Below are 19,234 nucleotides of genomic sequence, written 5' to 3' on the forward strand. Positions count from 1 at the left end.
CCGGAGAGTAAATGGAAACAGACGAAGAAATTCATTTTAAGAGAAACACCCTTTACGTCATAGTTGATTCAATTATATCTGGAATTTCTCGTCGGGACGATAAATGAAAAATTTGAATGTTACATTTTCATTTTTACGGCAGTTTTTAACTACGGACGAAATTGGAATTAAAAACTTCGCTACAAGGTTACACAAAGTATAACTCGCATGTGTCCCAAGAGTTGAAAGAAGAAACAATTCATATGAAACACATTTATGGAGCCAATTTTGAAGCAGAACTTGGAGACGATTTTCTCCAACATTTGTGTTGCTCACCGTGTGTTTACCACCATACCTATAACCGTAGCTAGTGTCAAACGTTCATTTATCATCACTAGAACAAAGAATTTTCATCCTACGTGCTCATCGCAAGATCGCGTTTCCGGATTTGCTACACTATGAATCGAAGCACCTTTGGCAAGGAAATTGAATTTCAATGCAATTATAAGTTGTTTTGCTACTCAGAAAGCTAGGAAAGCTCGTTTTCAAAAAGAAAAAAAATTATGGAATATAAAAGTCAGATCAAAAGAAATATTTGAACTCCAATGTATTGGCACATCTATGGTTTTTAAAATTATTTTGCTTATAAAAGAAAACTAGAGTATGTTTTTTTTTTTAATTCATTCAAAATAATTCATATTTGTTATTTTTCTAATAAATTTTATATAAACATACAACTTTTCATCAGTTTCAGTACACAGAAATTTTAATGGTTTAAAAAAGGCCAGTTTATCTAGGAAACAAGTATTGGCACAACCTATTGCTCACTAAAAGTTAACTGTTTTTAGCATTTCCATTATTGTTTTAATATCGTATCTACTCATGCTATAAAAGTCATTGTCAAGTAAAGTTTATTATTTTTGCAAAAATAAAAATCGACATTTTTTTATAATTTTTATAAACAATTGTTGAAAAAATGCCAAGGAAGAGTAAGGAAACTACCAATAGTGAAAGAAAGAATATTTCAATCTACACTCGAAAGTAAAATCATTTTCTGATATCGTGAGTATTATCAACAGCAGCCGTTATATGGTTTAAAGATGGAAACAGCTTAGAAAATAACAAAAAAGCTGTCAACCCAGGAAGTTAACAATGAAAGAAGAAAAGTCCGTCGGTAATTTTATAAAAAAACGTCCTCTAAATTAGCGGAAAATATTTCCGAACAATTTAGACAACGATTTTGATGAAAACCATTAGAAACATAATACAGGATGCTGACCTTTAATTAGAAAAGTGAAAAAGATAAAAAGTATGGAATTCGCAAAAGCTTACCTGAATAAGTAATCAGACTTTTGGGACAAAGTTATATTTTCCGACGAAAGCTAAGTTAATATCTTTCGGAATGATGGTCAAGAATTGGTGTGGCGAAAACCAAACCATGCCCTTAACAAATAAAATATTCTTTCCACAGTCAAGTATGGAAGTGGTGGAGTAACGAGATGGGTATGTGTGGCGGCAATGGGTAAGTTTTCATAGACGGCATTATGGATAAGATGGTATTTTTAAGTACCTAAACTAAAGAATAATCCCAATAAAAGTGCGGAGAAATTGTGTCTTTTTGAGAGTTTTTTATTTTCAGCGAGAAAATGATCCGAAACATACTACTCATGTGGTAAGGAATGGATCCTCTGCAATATTCCTCATACTCTCAAGACACCGTCACAGTTTTTAGACATGAACCCTTTTGAACAGCTTTGGGATGTGTTAAATAGAAGAGACAGAAACCACAAATCCTATTTAAAAACAGTGCTTGCTGATGGATGGCCCAAAATTGGTCAGGGAATAACAAAAATAACTCGTAAATCGATGCAAACTGGACTCAAAGAAGTCGTTAAGGACAAGGGTATGTCAACTCGCTATTCATTTTGATTCTTTATTAAATTAAGTGCACTTTGCTTAAAATTTCTTAATCTGTGCCAATATTGTTTTCCTTCAATTAACTGAAGTTGAACTATGATATTGTTACATATTTTTTGTTTATTTTAAAAAGCCCATATCTCAAGTACCAATAATGATATTGACTTCAAAAAAATTTGTGATAAAGCAGAAAGATGCAGAAAGGACTCCCGAAAAAAATTTAGTGGGTGTTTTTTTTTTTAAATAGAAATTTTAAAAAAAAAGAAAAATTTGGTTAACTTAAAATATCTCACAAACACAGAGTTGGTAACGACTTGAATTAAATTTTTTATTATATATTTTGACTTGATACCAAACTGATATAATTGTGAAAAAATCATTTAACGGTTTTTTATAAATCAGAAAAACTAAAAACAAATAATTGTCACAGCGGATTAAATCTGATATCCAAAATAATTTTTTGCGACGGAGAATAACGTTTTTTAACATCTAAAAAAAATTGAAAAAAATCAAATTGACAGTTTTTTTTTACAAAAAATATTGTTTTCGGCACTCTGTATTTTTTTTATAAAAATCCAACAGTCAGGTTTTTCATAAAAATTAAAATCTACAAAAAAATAGTACGCAAAATTTCAAAAATTTAATTGTTTTTTTTTTTTTGCCACATACTCCATACTCCAATACTTTTTTTTTACGGTCACTTTGCTGTCTCCGCACTATTTTATTAATTTGATAATTAGACACTGTGTGGTCCTTCGAGCAGATTTGCAGATTTCCCATGTTAGGGATAGACAACAGACTAATGCTGGGCAGAGACAGAGGCCCGTAAGCATTTACGAGTCAGGGTTGCAGTTCATGATGGATAAGTTCCTCCTCTAGAATGACAGACAATGTGACATATTTAGGCGCTGAAATATTCGTACATTGTATTGGGGTGCACAATTTGAGGGATGTGACCAACCTTCCATGTCTGTATAAAATATAATTAAAATAAGAGATCTTTCAAGTTAATGAAGAATTTTGTTGGCTTAGTTATATGTATTTTGATTAAATTGTTTGTGAAATTTATAAAGGAAGACTTATACTTCAACACTTCAATTAAACTTCAACTTTTGTCTTTAAAGGATCTCATTTAAAATTTTTATTTAAATTAGTGAAATTCTGAATATTATTAGGAACACATAAGATTTAAAACCATTTTTCGTATAATTATAACCTTCATTAGGATAAATTAAAAAGTTTCCGATGCATGCAAATCACAATGTTCTTTTAAGAGGACAAAACAAGAGTGTTAATTCTCAAAGCTTTGAACAAATCACTTTCATTTATAAAAAATGGGTGGATTTATTTTAAATTGTGTTTTCTTATAAATCTCATAAAAGTACACGAGTGCTTAAAAAAACATTTACAAAAGTCGTAATAACATTTGAAAAATTGTTTTTAATAAACTAAGTTTTAAATTAAGATTAAATAGAAATTATTTTATTTGTTTTATAATATATATTAAAAACACTCAACCAAAGACGTTATGCTATTATTCAACAAAATCCGTGATGGTTTTCCAATTCTGTAATTCATTTCTTCAATATTCAGTAGAAATAAATACTGCTGGATTTAACCGGCCTCACAAAAATGTTGAAGAAACGCTAAACCATTTATGCTAAAACGTTTTTTCAATAGAAAAAGGCAAACCGCTTTTAAAGTATGTTTTGCTCTTTTACCAAATCTAGTGTCTAAACAATTCTTTTATATCAAGTTTTTGAAATAAATTAAACAAATATATAAAAATAATATTGAGCAAATAGTTAAAACAAAAGATTGGATTAAAATTAATATAGAGTCAAGTAAAGATTCAAAACTAATGAGAATTTCCAGAAGCTAGGTAAGATATTAAAATAGGAGAGAACGATTTATACTTTGCAAAATCATCATATAATTCATTGTTAAGATATATTTAGAATTTTAACTTAGCCTTAAAAACACCGTTTTTTATTCATATGAGTGCAGCTGACCCTATTGGTAATTGGTATAAACAAATAAAATAATAATATTAAATTCTTAAACGTTACAATTATATTATGTAAGTTAATATGCTTTATTCTCATTGTTGCGATTTGAATAATAGCCCATATTAAAAAAGGCGCCAGGATTAATACTTTATTGCCACTATATTGTAGCCCTCACATGGATTTCCTACAAAGCTAGATTCATTCTTCAATACAATCAAATTTTATTATTTATAACTCCCTCATTTAAGTTGAAACCTTAAAGTGCACTATAAATCCATCATATTTAAATTATAATTCAAACGTAATTATTAGTCTTAAAGTTCTTATTCGGAGCTTGTTTTTAAAAGATTGTTTAATTTTTTTAGGGACCCTATATTCGTTTGGAATTTAAATGTAAAGTATATACTGGTAGCCCAAAAGACTTTCCAAGTTATATAAATATGTCATCAGCTTTTTCCATGTTAATTAATTGAATACATAAGTCAAAACAAGTTTCCTCTATTTCATAATGCAATTATAAAATATGCCAAAGGTTGAAATAACATTAAAAAGTTATTCCGTCGCATTTTTTTTCGAATTATTTAATCACCCAACTATACACAAAAATGTAGTATATCCACTTGACGATGGTGATGATGTTGAATTATTTAGAAACTTTAAAAGATGTGCCACACTTCTTAAATTAATCCGTTTTAATTACGTTTCATTGGACGGAAGCGACAGTAAGCGCGAGAGAAATAACAAAACCGGCTCGATTAGAATTCGAAAAATAACTGAGAATGAAAATAGTACAAACAGTTTGGAGACAATTTTCCATGAATAATAATAATTGGATTATTTAAATGAAAAAAAAAGAAAGCCAAAAGAAAAACAAATCATGAGAATAAAAGGAAAACAAAACCAAGTCTACAAAAGCTAGTTCTTTAGGAAACCAATAGAAACTAACACTACAACGTGCAAATGGTAAAGGCTTTTCTTTTCTTTTCTCTTCTTTTATTCTTTTTATTTTATTATTTAATAATTTCGATGATGTCTTTGTTTTTATTTGTTTGTCAATTTAAATTTCATAATCTTCGGGATGGTATAATTCTGTCAGCAATCGATAGACATAAGACGGAGCATGACCACCCCTAAAAAAAAAAAAACAAGTATTAGTATCGTCAATCTAGTTTTTGGTTCACAAGATATACTCACATATTTGATATAAAGAGTGTTACTAATTCTGGCGGGACATAATCAAAGATAGGACTATAGACTTTGGCGAAATTGGATGCCAGAGAATCATAGGGGATCACACCTTCCGCACAACCAACCAAGTTGAATGCATCAGCTTCGTAAGAGCAGCGATGGACAGGAGAGAGCTTATACATGGGAGCCAGGACGATAACAGGAACAGAATAGTGTTTGGCAGCGAGCGCGACTGTATGGGCACCGCAGGCAGCACGTAAACCTCCATTTGCGAGCACACTGTGTGTCCCAATTATGACCTTATTGACCCGAGACATCATTGCGAAAATAGCCGAGTCGGGAATGACAACTATTTCAACATTTCCAGCCGCCAAATTCGATGCGAGATCATGACCCTACGTAAACAAAGGAAATGTCAATGTCAAAAAAGAAAATACTTTTCCTTTACACTGAAATACTTACACGACATGAGGGAGCACACTCGGCAATAATTACAGTCAAATATTGACGTTTTTTGGCTGCGCGTTTGAGGAAATTCTCGACGCATCTCGAGTGGCCCAGAGTTAAGATCACTTCAGACGAATGTATATTCTCTTCGGCTTGGATTGAAATATTTTCAGTGCTGGTTTCCAATTCGATTTCGATTTCTTGTAAATGATCAAGTAGTGCTTCTCGCAAACCTTCCTGAGGCTGGGTGTAGTCTTTGTTGACATCATTTTCACTGGTTTGTGTGATAAGCTTGTGCAATGATAAAGATGCTTGTGAATCGTCACAATATTGGACCTTAAAAAGAATCCTTAGTTAAATTTAATGAATGCAACTTATTTTGATATTAGGTTCACCTTTGCCTTGAGGGCACCAAACTCTTCTCGAACCAGCTTTAGCATTCTTCTGGCAATATTAGCTGTGACAGCTTCTTGCGGCAAAGCTGAAACAAGAACCTTTGCCTGTCCTCTAATGGTTTTCATGAGCTCCCTGTTTGTATACGAAAAATAGAATTTCACAATTTAATACTAAATTCATCATTGTAGCAGTTATTGTTGTTACTCACTCAGCATGTTTCCAATCTTCACTGTTAATGATTTGCTTGAAGATTTTTAAAGTTTTTGCTGTGATATTGTAGGAACCCACAATTTTACTAGTATGTGCAAAAATATTTCTTTTAGTAATCTATTTGTTTACCATTTATTTGTACATTATATTTACCCAACTTTCACATCGTGAATAAGATTGGCAATTTCCTTAGTTGGTAAGACTTCCAATTTCATTTTGAATCAGTAAATTGCGTGGATTTTATTAATTTTATATTTTAATTTTACTTTTCAGCCACGCAAAGAGAACTTCCTTCTCACAAATGTCAAAAATATAATGTCAGTTTTGACAGTTTCATAAAAGGTGATATAAGGCCAGTTTATATATCTGATATTTTAGAGGTTTTCGTACTGTCCGAAATCTGAGAACAGAATTTTTATGATTCGGTTTCTCAAGAATTTACTATCGCGTAATTTAAAACAAATGAATGAATAGACTAAACTGGACAATTTTATGAGAAAATTTATGGCTCAACTTTCCATTACCACAGCATGAATTTCGACTCGCGTTTTTTTTTATTTCATAGATATGTGCAACTGAATAATAATTATAGCAATTTTAGGGCGAGGAAACATTTATTTCTATTTTTAATTAATTAAAGTTCACTTTTTTACATACAAAGCACAGAAAAATGGTTGATTTTGACATTTCTATGATTTTAGTGCTCAAATGCAAAAAGTACTTTGCATATACCCAAACTCTCACTCACCCCAAATCCTATAGTTATCCCAAGTAGGGTGGTTGCAGGGGGCAGCATGCCCCCCTTACATACCTAGCTGTTAGTACGCCATGCTATCAATTAAAAAAAACTTGTTTAAGGCTCAAAAAATGAAATACAAAAAAAGTACGGCTAAGTCCGAAAAAGAAAAAAATATTTTTTTCTATGACTTAATGTTGTTTCCTCACCTTAATATTTAAAACATGTTCTATTGAGACCCCTACCTAACTGTAAAAAAATCAGAAGGAAATTCATGCCGTTTGTCTCTTATAAGACACCATAAGGATTGTCAAAGATTTCACCCACTATACAACTAATAGCTTTTCTACCTTTTATTTGGTGGGCTTTTTCATAGATTTGATCTTTTTTTCAAAATATTTACGAAGAATTTATTTATAAAATTTTTAAATCAGATTCAATCACTCAGAAAGGTTCTCCTTTCACAAAACAATAGATAAAAGACTCCAATGCAAAAATTTGGTTTATTTATTTTTCTTGATAGATTTTGACTTGAAAAATGTGCTCGTAAAGGTTGATTTGCATTATCTGCATATATTTGTGCAAAAAGAGGGATGCTCCATATAAAATTCTTCTTGTCAGATAAAGAGAAAAAATACAAATGAATAAGAAATTCGAGGAATGCCGAAGTCGACATTAACCTCACAAGACAGAACCAAACCACTTTGACAAATTGATTATTTTCATATTTTGTATGGATTTTTTTTTTTTTAAAAGATTATACAGATTTGTTTTATTAAAAAATATATTTTTATCATTTGTATGACAAGAATTACTCTTGCAGGATTTGTAAATTCCTCTTGCTACGCAGTACTCGTAAGAAAAAACTTTAGATGGCAAAGGTAGTGATTGAATTCAAGAACTCTGGCATTACTGTCCAATGCACTAGCCATTACCCTACGGCTACAACATACAAATTTGCAATTGATAATTTTAATTGTTCACTAAATTTTGTAATAGTTGTTCTCTTAAACGCTTAATACTAACAGAACGGTATCCAGATCCCTTTTTTGCCTCAGATTAAACGCAGCCATAGTATTTTGTAGGAAGTAAAAGGTGTTACGGCTGGTGTATAATCACGTACAGGTTTTGACATATATTTGCCTCCCTCTACTTTTCTACATTGTGCTTATGCAGATACATAAAAATCCACTTTATGACTTATGTCTGATTTAATAAACAAACACTAAAATCACTTTTATCTAAACGGTTTTAAAATTTTATCCGGCCTTTAAATTTTTTCAGTTTCACCAAGCTAAAAATGGGAAATTTCAGTGACATTTTTGTTAAAATAGAGTTCTCTTCACAACCCTGTAAAAATAAAACACCTTTTTTCTTTCTATCTAAGCGAATTGTGTGAGAAAAAATGAGAAAGCATTACATATTGAAAATTTTGAAGTTAATATCATCATAGTCTGTCAATGGATTCTTGTGAACGTCGAATAACTATATGTTGTTCTTCTTCGTCAAATGAAGATGACCAATATAATATTAAAATCCTAAAAATGATATTATACATAGTAATTCAATGTTGAATTAGTTTACCTATTAATTCTGTATCTATAAATATTGAGAATAAAAATTCAAACACATCAGCTGTCAATTAGTCATTGAAAAAAATCATTTTTTTTTAATAATTCTTTTAAAATTTAATGAGCCAAAAATGGGCATTTTGTTTTAAAAGGTGTTTAATAGCTTGTTTACTTTAAAAACGCTTGGTGAAACCAAATATCCTATTTTATAGTTTAAAATCCTTTTAAATGTATAAAACTTGTTTATGACATTTTGCATTTTAGTATGGTTAATATTGGTTGCATTCTATTCTGTCGTATGTCCTATTTTTCAATTAATGTTATTTATATTTTCATAAACTGAATATATTCTTATTTGCTATTTCTAATTACGATGCAAAAATTATACTTCATCTATTATTTAGGCATGAAATTTATTTATTTCAAATGTTTTACTCTTCGAAATGTATTAATTTCAAAAACTCTTGTCAAAAAAGTAGTTCAGTGTAAACAGGACTTAATTAAAATTCAACATGTCTACATGATGAAATCCAAAAACAGCGGCTTCTCCCAAAATAGCCGCTGTATGCCTCTAGTCCACCCGCCCATGTATCTTCTTTATTAGAATCAAATTAGAACATCCCTGTGCGCATGCATGCGAATGGCAACAAACCCCTCTTTTACCGCCCTTTCGCACATTTCATTCCATTTGTCTGTTCTGTGACTGTGACAGCCGCATTGAATATTGAAGAATATTGCTGTCGTCGTCTTGTCTTCGTCGTCGTCGCCTTCGTCGAAGTTTTCGTTTTCGAAGTTTCGCTGCTTTGCAAATATTCTGCAAATTATTTTCCTTCAAGTATCGCCGCAGCTTCACGCGCCGCTTGTCGTCTACTTTACCATTTGTCCTGTTCAAGTGCAATCCTTTCAACTTTCAACAACTATCATCATTTCTATCTAAAGCTTAACAAACTCTTCAATCAATTACACTAAACTTAAACTAACCAATAAACAAAATAACCTAACCGGTAAAAGGAAAAACAACACAACCACAAATAGTGCAATCTTCAAAAACTCAGCTTCATCAAAATAAAATAACAAAATTCAAAATTCAAAAGCAAAAGCCTAAAGGTGTAATAAGAATAACACAAAAGTGACACACACAGTTTCCTAAAAACAAAAGTTCAACTCTGTCGAAACTCAATACGAAAACAATCAAAATTAAAAGCTCAAAGAATTCTTACCTTCATGCCAAGGTAGGAAAAGTGATACAAAATACAAAAATTCCCCAAAAAACTATTTTTTTAATTTTTTTCCATCATTAATTTTCCACCCGTTTCCTTTCTCGTTATCACTAGTCGTTCTTCGTTTTCTGAGAACATCAGTTTTTTTTTTGTTGCTGTTTGGCCCTTAATTATATCGATTTCCTTCCGATTTACTTAGTTCTTGTTTTCCATTTAAATATAGTTGCTCCATCCAATTTGTTATAAAATAAAATAAAATATAATCACGAAACAACAAAATTAAAAAAGAAAAGTAAAAATACTTAGTTGTCGTCGAGCGAAAAAAAAATGTGTGTGTCGTCCTCGTCTGCGTTTTATTGATTTTTATATTATTTTGTATTCTTTTTGCTGGGAAGTTGCGATTTGTTTTATACCTACTTTGTTTCTTCCACCAACAGAAATCCAACAACTTAACTCAACATTCTCTAAAAAAACATAAAATACCTCAACATTTTGTTTAGTTAAATAAATTTTTGTTTTTGTTTCGTTATTCGTTTCTTAGAAAATCAAAATCATAAAAATAAAACAAAAAAAAACATATTCACGCGTGCTGGACTCGTTCTTCCGAATCTGATCAGAAATAAAAAATAAAAAAAAGCAAAAGCAAAGTGAACGTATCTTCTAGAGATACCTTCCAAGTTCCAACCCCCTCAAAGCCTCAGAGCAGAATACCAAATTTTACAAGTTTTTTTATTTGTTTGTTAAGAGAAAAAAATAGCAAGCAAAATTCAGATAATGCTAAACAACGATACAAATTTTTCGGCGCATGTAAGTAGAAAATAAAAATGAAAAAAAAAAAAAAACAAAACAAATTTATCAACAAAATCTTTGGAGAAACATAAATAATTGAAATGCAATTAACAAATTGCCATTAGATAGTAATTATGTTTCTCTTTTGCTGTTGTTTGCTTTTTGTCGCTTTTTTGTGTGCACCTAACACGTTTTTATGTTTTATTTATGTTTTAAAATTTTTGTTTTTTGTCAACTTTTTTAGATGATTATGTTTTTATTTTTGTATGCCTTCGATTTATTTTGTTTACATATAAACTAAAATTGCATCGAGTTGGTTAATTTTGGGTGATATACGAGTGTGACCGTAAAAAGGATTTTTGCTTTTGGGCTTCAGTACAGAAGAATATAGGTCTACTTTTGAATGTTCAAATAATTAAATAATTGTTTGTGCAATTAAGGGATTATGATTATGCAATGTGAAAATAGGATTGTTCTTCGGCTTTTTAGCTTTTAATTTATATGTACTTCCCCAGGGAAGGTAACCAATATAAGAATTTGGATTAACATTTGTTTAACTCTTCATATTGATCTTCAAACTGGCCAAATTGGTGCATCATATTTATGGATACATTTAGGAATATCCTTAGGATTAATTAATTGGATTTTCAATCATTTAACTGGGTTTTGTTAATCTACCTTCAATTGGATAGAAATACCTAATGTTCATTTGTTGCAATTTGTATTCATTATGGAAAACAACTGCCAAAAGTGTGTTCTATATACTATATACCTACTACTATTCCAAGAAGATGTGCAGAAAACTAGTCATCAAGAGATACAATTTGTTATAATAGGAAGATTCCCTGGTGTGAACTTAATTATATGTTATCAAAGATCATATCAATAATTCATTGAAAATATTTATTAGTCAGATTTTTGTTGGGTTAGACCAGGAGTCGGTAAGTAGTTTGAAGAGGGGACCAAGATTTGTTTTTTTTATTTTGCTTCATTTTTGTTTTTTATTTGTATTTTATTTATTTCAAAAATCGTTTACAAGGTAGGACATGAGTCTTATAAAGTGTTGCAAGCCTTTACATTAATTTCAGAATTTGAATAAAAATTATATAACTAAGACTTCTATTTACATATTTATGTAAAAGGGAGGAAATTTTACATCAATTATTTGCCAAATGGTTGTAAAGTAAAAATTTAAATCTACTTATGCTTCTTATTCTTCTCATAGCGATGGGCGATGAGTTCCAAAGGCGTACAGTATGAATAAAAAATTGACGATCAGTTTTAAGAAAATTGTATCGGGGTAATATTATAGCAAAGAACCATGTTAAATGAGAGAAATTAAGCTTACCGTTTAAAGTTTATTAAACTGTCTAGGCTACAACCAGAAATTCGTACCGCAAAAATGGATATGTGATCATAACGACGTAGATAATAAATATAGCGGACAATATTGTTGTAAGCTACTTTCAATTTGTGGCTAGTCACACAGTATAGTTTACAAAAGATTTCACACCCATACAGCACAATTGGTAGTATAAGGGCCTTAGCAAGTAGCAGTTTAGTTTTGATCGGGATGAAATTTCGAGTGACCTGAAGAAGGCGGATACTTCCATAGACTTTACCAATGGCACTATTAAGGTGGTCATCCCAAGCGAGAGTGCGATTGAATACTACTCCTAGGTTTCTAGCAGTGCTAACATATTCAATGGTTTCGTCGTCAAGTTTCAACAGGTTTAAACCCGATAGATCAAAGTTTTTGCGATAGATGGGGAGGGATGTCGATTTGACAGGGTTAAGGCGGAGATCGTTCTTTTTTGACCAATGTGAAATGCGGAGCAGATCCTCATTCATTAAAGCTACGGCATCATATTCAGCCCCAGAAGGTCGACTTATCAGGAGCTGCACATCATCAGCATAAAGATGATATAAACAATGTTTTGCAACTTGTGGTAACTCATTTATGTAAAGTGAAAAGAGGATTAGTCGAAGGATAGATCCCTGTGGCACTCCACTCAAAACATTGAGAACTGTGGACGAGTATCCATTGGCCACCAGGCATTTTTGCCTTGCGCCGAGATACGAAAGAACAAGCTTACAGGATTCTAAAGAAACCCCAAAGTTAATTCGCAGCTTTCTACAAAGAATTGAGTGGTTAACAGTATCAAAAGCCTTTGAATAATCTAACAGTGTTAGCAATGTAACATGATCACTGTCCATAGCCATTCTTATTTCATCAGTGACAAAAAGTAAGGCGGATTTGCAGCTGCGCTTAGGTCCAAAACCAGACTGACAGGTACTTAAGATGTTGTTGATTGTTAGCTATTTTTGGATCTGCCCCAGAATAGTTTTTTCAAACACCTTCGAAAGAAACGGAAGAATGGCAATCGGCCGAAATTCTGTAGCAGTACCTGTTTGCTTTTTGGGTATGGGAATAATCTTAGCCTTCTTCCATTCTAAAAGAATCTCGGAAATAGTCAATATGCTGTTAAATATGTAGGTTAGCGCAGTATATATGGAAGCAGTAGTCTTAAGAACTTAGGGTCCATTTGGTCCAGGCCAGTAGCATTAGATTTAATCGATATTATTGCCTCTACAATGTCTTCCTCTTGTATTCCTATAAAACTCAAAGAGCTGTTGATAGCAGTTGGTTCATCCTCAGTAAGGGAATAAACGGGTGAAGCAACGTTTAAGGGCATGGACGTAAACTTTTTGTTGAGTGCATCACAATCGACGTCACCAACAGGCTTTTTAGATTGTTTGCCAATTTCGATTTCACGCAGGTTTTTGCATATTTTTTTGCAAGAGGTTAAAGAACAAAGTTTGTTTAAATTCAGCATCTCAGTTCTTGCATTAAAAATAAGGCTCATTTGCTTTATAGATAATTTTTCGTTAAAATAATTACTTCTGTAGAGTGTGTGGTTTAGTGTTTTGTATATGAGTCTAATGCTAAAAGTTTGAGCTCTATGCAAACACTGTAAATAAAGAGAGTCATTTATCTTTACTATGCATTTATAAAAGACTTTTTGCCAATCGTCTAGAGGAGTATTATTAAGATTTAGATTAAAGCAATGCTGATTAGCCAATTCGTACCGTATTGCATTATTTTTTTTGTGAAAGTTTGTATCAGGTCTATTCATAACTTTAACAGTATAGTCCGCATTTGATTTTAAGTTGCCTAGGAATATTTGTGCTATACCGGTTTCTAAGTGGATAGCATACGTTGGAGTTGAACTAGCTAGTTTGAAAATGCGTTTGAAAAAGAAACGTTGAACAACTTCGAATTCCTCCATGTTTCGATAGTCAAAAACTTGATCTCCTTAACAAAGACACGTTCTTATAGTTGCATCAAATACTCTAAACTTAGCAGTAGCATCGACATATTTATTGCAAAAGAATTTACTCCACATGAGATTTATTGCTGTTTTGGCAGCAATACATTTCACTTTAACATAAGGGCGGAGATCAAGGTTATACGTTATTAGAAAACCTAAGTATTTGTATTGAGATATTATTTCTAACTGTTCTCGATCTAAAAACCTCTTCTCGCTGAGTACTTTCAAAAATCATTATTTTTTACTTTGTGGCGTTAATCTTGAGATCCCAAAAATCACAAAATCTTATGAGTTTATTAATTTGAAGCTGTAAAGATGTGGGGTTACCAGCCAAAATAACAATAAAAGCATCTTTATAAGTGTATCACCGACAATGACTCCACCCGGAAAATCTTCAGATACATCGTCAATAAATAGTGAAAACATAATGGGACTTAATCCACATCCTTGAGGAACACCACATGTTGTATTAAAAAAGTCAGACATCGATTTTCCATTCCAGACTGCAGCAGGAGTGCCAGTTATGAGGTGTTTGTACAGATTTAGAAATTTAGTGGATAAACCCAAAGTAGATAATTTATATATTAAAGAGTCTTAAAGAGTATCTGTTCACCGTGTCAAATGCCGCCTGAAAATCAACGAAAAAGGCTCGAAAGCCGGCTTGGAAAGTACTAAGGAGTTTATTCTCTTTAACCCATTTTGTCAACCTTTGGTATAAAAGTTTGGTGAATATTTTCCTAAGACATGGCAGAATCGAAATGCTCCTGTAGTTGCTCGGAAGTTGCAAATCCCCTTTTTTAAAAATAGCACAGATCCATGCTTTTAAGAAACTCTTTGGAATTTCTTCTTTTTCAAGAAGTCTATTAAAGAAGTCATTAATAAGATTTAGAAAATTCGGAGTTCCATATTTATAAAATTCACACGGTATACCATCAACTCCTGCAGATTTTTCATTTTTCACATTTTTTAGAGTTCCTTGCAACTCTCTTATTGTGATTGGCCCATCTAATTCTGGGATTAAAACTAAAGGAAATTTTGAACTTGTTGTCAAAGGGTTCAGGAGCTGTTCGAAGTGCTCGGCGAGTTTTTCAACATCAATAGCTGAGGCTGACATATTCTTGCAACCACCTAACAATCTCACGTTTGACCAGAATGTTTTTGCGTCTTTACAGGTTGAAAGCCTGGCGTAGCGTAGCAACCATTTACATATTTTTTTTCTTTTTGAATACAGAGCTTTTTATACAGTTTATTGGATTCTATGTAAAGACTTTTACAAAAAATTGAATTGGTCTTTCTAAACAGATTGAGATTTGCGAAAGATTTGTTGCGGAGTTTTCTACATTCCCAATCAAACCACTCAGCTACGAATTCATCTCTGGATTTAGGTTTTACCACAACTGCTGCTTGTCTTACACTTTTTAAAATATTTTCAACGGCATGGTCACAACTATAATGTTCTTGGAAGGAAAGGCAATTAACCTGAGCGTCGAGCCTTCGTCTATACACTTCAGCACGATTTTCTATCCATTTTAATCTATTTAATGTGTTAATGGGTGATAAAGTTACATCTTGAAATTTTATGGAGGTAACAACTGGTAAATGACCAGAGAAATTTGCAGATACAACCTCGAAATCCTCGACAACACTAAGACAATTACCTCTCGCAAAACAATAATCAATAACTGAATGACCTTGACCCGAAATGAAAGTGAGATCGCCTCTTCTGTCACTGTTAGTAATACCGTTAAGTACCAATAAACCAAAATCTTCAGCGAAATACATAAGTCGCCTTCCACATCTATTTAAAGTTCCATCCATAGAGTTCCTAAGACTTGCATATACATGAGAAACATTTTGCACCAGAGAATCTGGGTTCTGAAAATTACCAATTCTACCATTGAGATCACCGAGTACCATGATATTTTGCATGGTAAGCAATATTAGAAACTGGATTAACATTTGTTTAACTCATCATATTGATCTTCAAATTGGCCAAATTGGTACGTCATATTTATGGATACATTTAGGAATATCCTTAGGATTAATTAATTGGATTTTCAATCATTTAACTTGGTTTTGTTAATATACCTTCAACTGGATAGAAATAATGTTCATTTGTTGCAATTTGTATTTATTATGGAAGACAACTTCCAAAAGTGTGTTCTACACACTTCCAAGAAGATGTACAGAAAACTAGTCATCAAAAGATACAATTTGCTATAATAGAAAGATTCCCTGTTGTGAACTTAATTATGTGTTATCAAAGATCATATCATTGATTCATTGAAAATATTTGTTAGTCAGTTTTGTGTTTGGTTAGACCAGGAGTCGGTAAGTAGTTTGAAGAGGGGACCAGTTACGGTTGAAAAAAAAAATAAAAAAGTTTTGTTGTTTTTATTTTTTTTTATTTATTTCAAAAATCGTTTACAAGGTAGGACATGAGCCTGATAAAGTGTTGCAAGCCTTTACATTCATTTCAGAATTTTAATACAAATTATATAACTAAGACTTCTATTTACATATTTATATAAAAAAGACGAAATTTAACATCAATTATTTGCCAAATGGTTGTAAAGTAAAAATTTAAGTGTTAAGAAAATTGTATCGGGGTAATATTAAAGCAAAGGACCTTGTTGAATAAGGGGAAATTCAGCTTACCATATAGATAATCAGGTTGTTGTGTTTAGATGATTTCATGCAGGTAACTCAGAGAGCGAAAGTTTATTAAACTGTCTAGGGTACAACCAGGAATCCGTACCGCAAAAATTGATATGTGATCATAACGACGTAGATTATAAATATAGCGGGCAATATTGTTATGTAGGTTAGGTTTGGTTAGTGGCTGGCCAAGATGGAAACGGACACACTTAGGCCAGTTTAATGGTCCATTGTGATACCACATGAATCTTGAGGCTTCCTCTTAAGCTTAATGGAACCAGCTTAAGTCCCTTACGAAACGTGAGAGGCTGATTATACCGATATGATTTAAATCGTTTAGATCGTTAAAGAAGAGTTCTCCTAGGCAATTCTTGCGTTTTCGAGCTTGAGCAGGGCATGTGCAGAGAAGATGAAGAACCGTTTCTTCCTCTTCCTCGTCCATACAGCTTCTGCAAAAGTCATTTGAGAATACGCCTAGTCTCGTGGCGTGCTTTCCTATTAGACAGTATCCGGTTATGACACCTATTATCGAGCTTATATGCGATCTGCTTAGAGAGAGCAAGCATCTTGAACGTTTTAAATCCAGTGTTGGCCAGAGGTTTTTTTGGCTTGACACGTGGTGATGTTGGTCCACCTGATGCCTGCCCTCCTCGCAGCGTCTTGCATTAGCAACAGTTTACGAGTAGCGATTGGTATGCCAGTACTTGCCAAACGTGGTAGGATGGGCTGTACTGTACCGTTCCTGGCGAGTTCATCTGCCGAAGCATTGAGGCGAATAGCAGAGCTTTCAGCTATTTGTTTGCTAATATGTCAAGAGGTATAAGGTAGAGCAAGGTGTCCAGTGCTGCAGACGGGGTCGTGCGAAGCGATCCGCTTATACCTGTTTATACCTTTCTCTAAAGCAGTCACACCGTACGTTAAAATCGGTCTGATTACCGATGTGTATAGCCAATGCGTGATTCTGGGCTGTAAACCCCATTTATTACCAATAGCTTTTTTTGCAAGAAAAGAGAGCTACAGTAGCTTTTTTGACTCTTTCCTGTACGTTAGTTTTTTGTCTAAGACAAGACCTAGGTATTTAGCCTCGTCTGAGAATTTTAATTGGATTCCTTTAATATAAGGAGGGTTGACAAATGGAATTTTGTATCTCCTCGAAAATAAGACCAGATCGGTCTTGTGTGGGTTAACACCCAGTCCAACCCGATTAGCCCAAAGTATTAGTCTATCCAAGGCATTCTGTATGAGTTCTTTTAGGATATTAAGATGCTTTCCTGAAACTGCTATAGCAACGTCGTCCGCATAGGCTATCACTCTAAAACCCTCCGCATCCAGACTAGTTAGGATTTCATTCACCACAAGGTGTCAGTGGAGAGGGGATAGAACACCACCTTGCGGTGTCCCTCTACTAACGAATCGTTTACTAGAAGAGTTGCACAGTTTTGAGTTAATTATTCTGCTAGTAAGCATTAAATGAATTAACTCCCGAAGCGAACTCTCTACATTTAGAGATGTCAGTGCAGATGTGATTGCAGATGTGTCCACGTTGTTAAAGGCACCTTCGATGTCCAGGAAAGCAACCATAGTGAACTCTTTATAATGGAGGGTATATTCGATAGTGCGTACTAAAGTGTGTAACGTTGTTTCCACCGATTTACCTTTACAGTAGGCATGTTGAGTCGAAGACAGAAGTCTTGTATCAATACGTGCAAGACTTCTGGATATCAAGATGATCAATATCAAGATGGGTAGGGATGTAGATTTGACAGGGTTAAAGCGGAGATCGTTCTTTTTTAACCAATGTGAAATGCGGAGCAGATCCTCATTCATTAAAGCTACGGCATCATATTCAGCCCCAGAAGGTCGACTTATCAGGAGCTGCACATCATCAGCATAAAGATGATATAAACAATGTTTTGCAACTTGTGGTAACTCATTTATGTAAAGTGAAAAGAGGATTAGTCCAAGGATAGATCCCTGTGGCACTCCACTCAAAACATTAAGAAATGTAGACGAGAATCCATTTGGACGAGTATCCATTGGCCACCATGCATTGTTGCCTCCCGCTGAGATACGAAAGAACAAGCTTACAGGATTCTAAAGAAAACCCAAAGTTAATTCGCAGCTTTCTACAAAGAATTGAGCGAAATTCTGTAACAGTACCTGTTTGCTTTTTGGGTATGGGAATAATCTTAGCCTTCTTCCATTCTAAAGGACACTCGGAAGTAGTCAATATGCTGTTAAATATGTAGGTTAGCGCAGTATATATGGAAGTAGTAGTCTCAAGAAGTAAGGGTCCATTTGGTCCAGGCCAGTAGCATTAGATTTAATCGATATTATTGCCTCTACGATGTCTTCCTCTTGTATTCTTATAGAACTCAAAGAGCTGTTGATAGCAGTTGATTCATCCTCAGTAAGGGAATGAACGGGTGAAGCAACGTTTAAGGGCATGGACGTAAACTTTTTGTTGAGTGCATCACAATCGACGTCACCAACAGGCTTTTTAGATTGTTTGCCAATTCCGATTTCACGCAGGTTTATCCATAATTTTTTGCCAGACGTTAAAGAACCAAGTTTGTTTTCATAATAAAGTCTTTTTGCCGTTCTGACCATTACGACAACTTGACTACGCAGTCTGCAATATAATTTGTGGAAGTGCTCCAGTTCCAGCTCGTCGTGACATCAGAGCAGAGATCTCGCTATTCAGCCAAGGTGGAGCTGTATGCCTAACGAGAAAGGTTTTAATAAGAACATGCCTCTCAAAAAGCTGATGACGGTATAGTGA

The 19,234-nt window shown here is 33.2% G+C and overlaps 3 protein-coding genes across 13 annotated transcripts in view; 1 reads left to right on the top strand and 2 right to left on the bottom strand.

The window, feature by feature from the left end:
- The window catches only part of LOC129946481 (uncharacterized), a 28,255-nt gene extending 23,580 nt beyond the window's left edge, over positions 1-4,675 (bottom strand). The window contains exon 1 of one of the 2 annotated variants that reach the window (XM_056056690.1): positions 4,606-4,675. The gene's annotated coding sequence lies outside the window, so the exon portion shown is untranslated. Of the gene's footprint in view, positions 1-4,579 lie in introns of both variants that reach the window. The other variant, XM_056056692.1, reaches the window with a different exon arrangement.
- Positions 1,644-19,234, top strand: part of LOC129946479 (double-stranded RNA-specific editase Adar) — a 242,494-nt gene continuing 224,903 nt past the window's right edge. For 2 of the 10 annotated variants that reach the window (XM_056056678.1, XM_056056687.1), the window contains exon 1: positions 9,173-10,480. In XM_056056678.1, coding sequence (XP_055912653.1) covers positions 10,448-10,480 — 33 coding nt within the window. In that variant the 5' untranslated portion in view covers positions 9,173-10,447. Of the gene's footprint in view, positions 1,883-9,172; positions 10,481-19,234 lie in introns of those variants that run through there. The other 8 variants (XM_056056685.1, XM_056056688.1, XM_056056680.1 and 5 more) reach the window with 7 other exon arrangements.
- Positions 4,864-6,459, bottom strand: LOC129946482 (translation initiation factor eIF-2B subunit beta). Its single transcript, XM_056056694.1, has 6 exons — positions 6,300-6,459; positions 6,145-6,231; positions 5,936-6,068; positions 5,556-5,876; positions 5,100-5,488; positions 4,864-5,035 (listed from the first exon to the last, which is right to left on the bottom strand). The coding sequence occupies exons 1-6, from the start codon at positions 6,359-6,361 to the stop codon at positions 4,963-4,965; spliced, it is 1,065 nt and encodes a 354-aa protein (XP_055912669.1). The 5' UTR covers positions 6,362-6,459; the 3' UTR covers positions 4,864-4,962.

This window comes from Eupeodes corollae, chromosome 2 (assembly GCF_945859685.1).
Source record: "Eupeodes corollae chromosome 2, idEupCoro1.1, whole genome shotgun sequence".
Classification (NCBI taxonomy): Eukaryota; Metazoa; Arthropoda; class Insecta; order Diptera; family Syrphidae; genus Eupeodes; species Eupeodes corollae.

Excerpts from the sequence above, each read along its gene's own strand:
- LOC129946482 (XM_056056694.1), bottom strand. The coding sequence starts at position 6,361 with ATGAAATTGGAAGTCTTACCAACTAAGGAAATTGCCAATCTTATTCAC. Across the intron at positions 6,232-6,299 it reads ATTCACGATGTGAAAGTTGG|TAAAATTGTGGGTTCCTACA; the intron begins GTAAATATAATG and ends TGCACATACTAG. Across the intron at positions 5,877-5,935 it reads TTGGTGCCCTCAAGGCAAAG|GTCCAATATTGTGACGATTC; the intron begins GTGAACCTAATA and ends ATTCTTTTTAAG.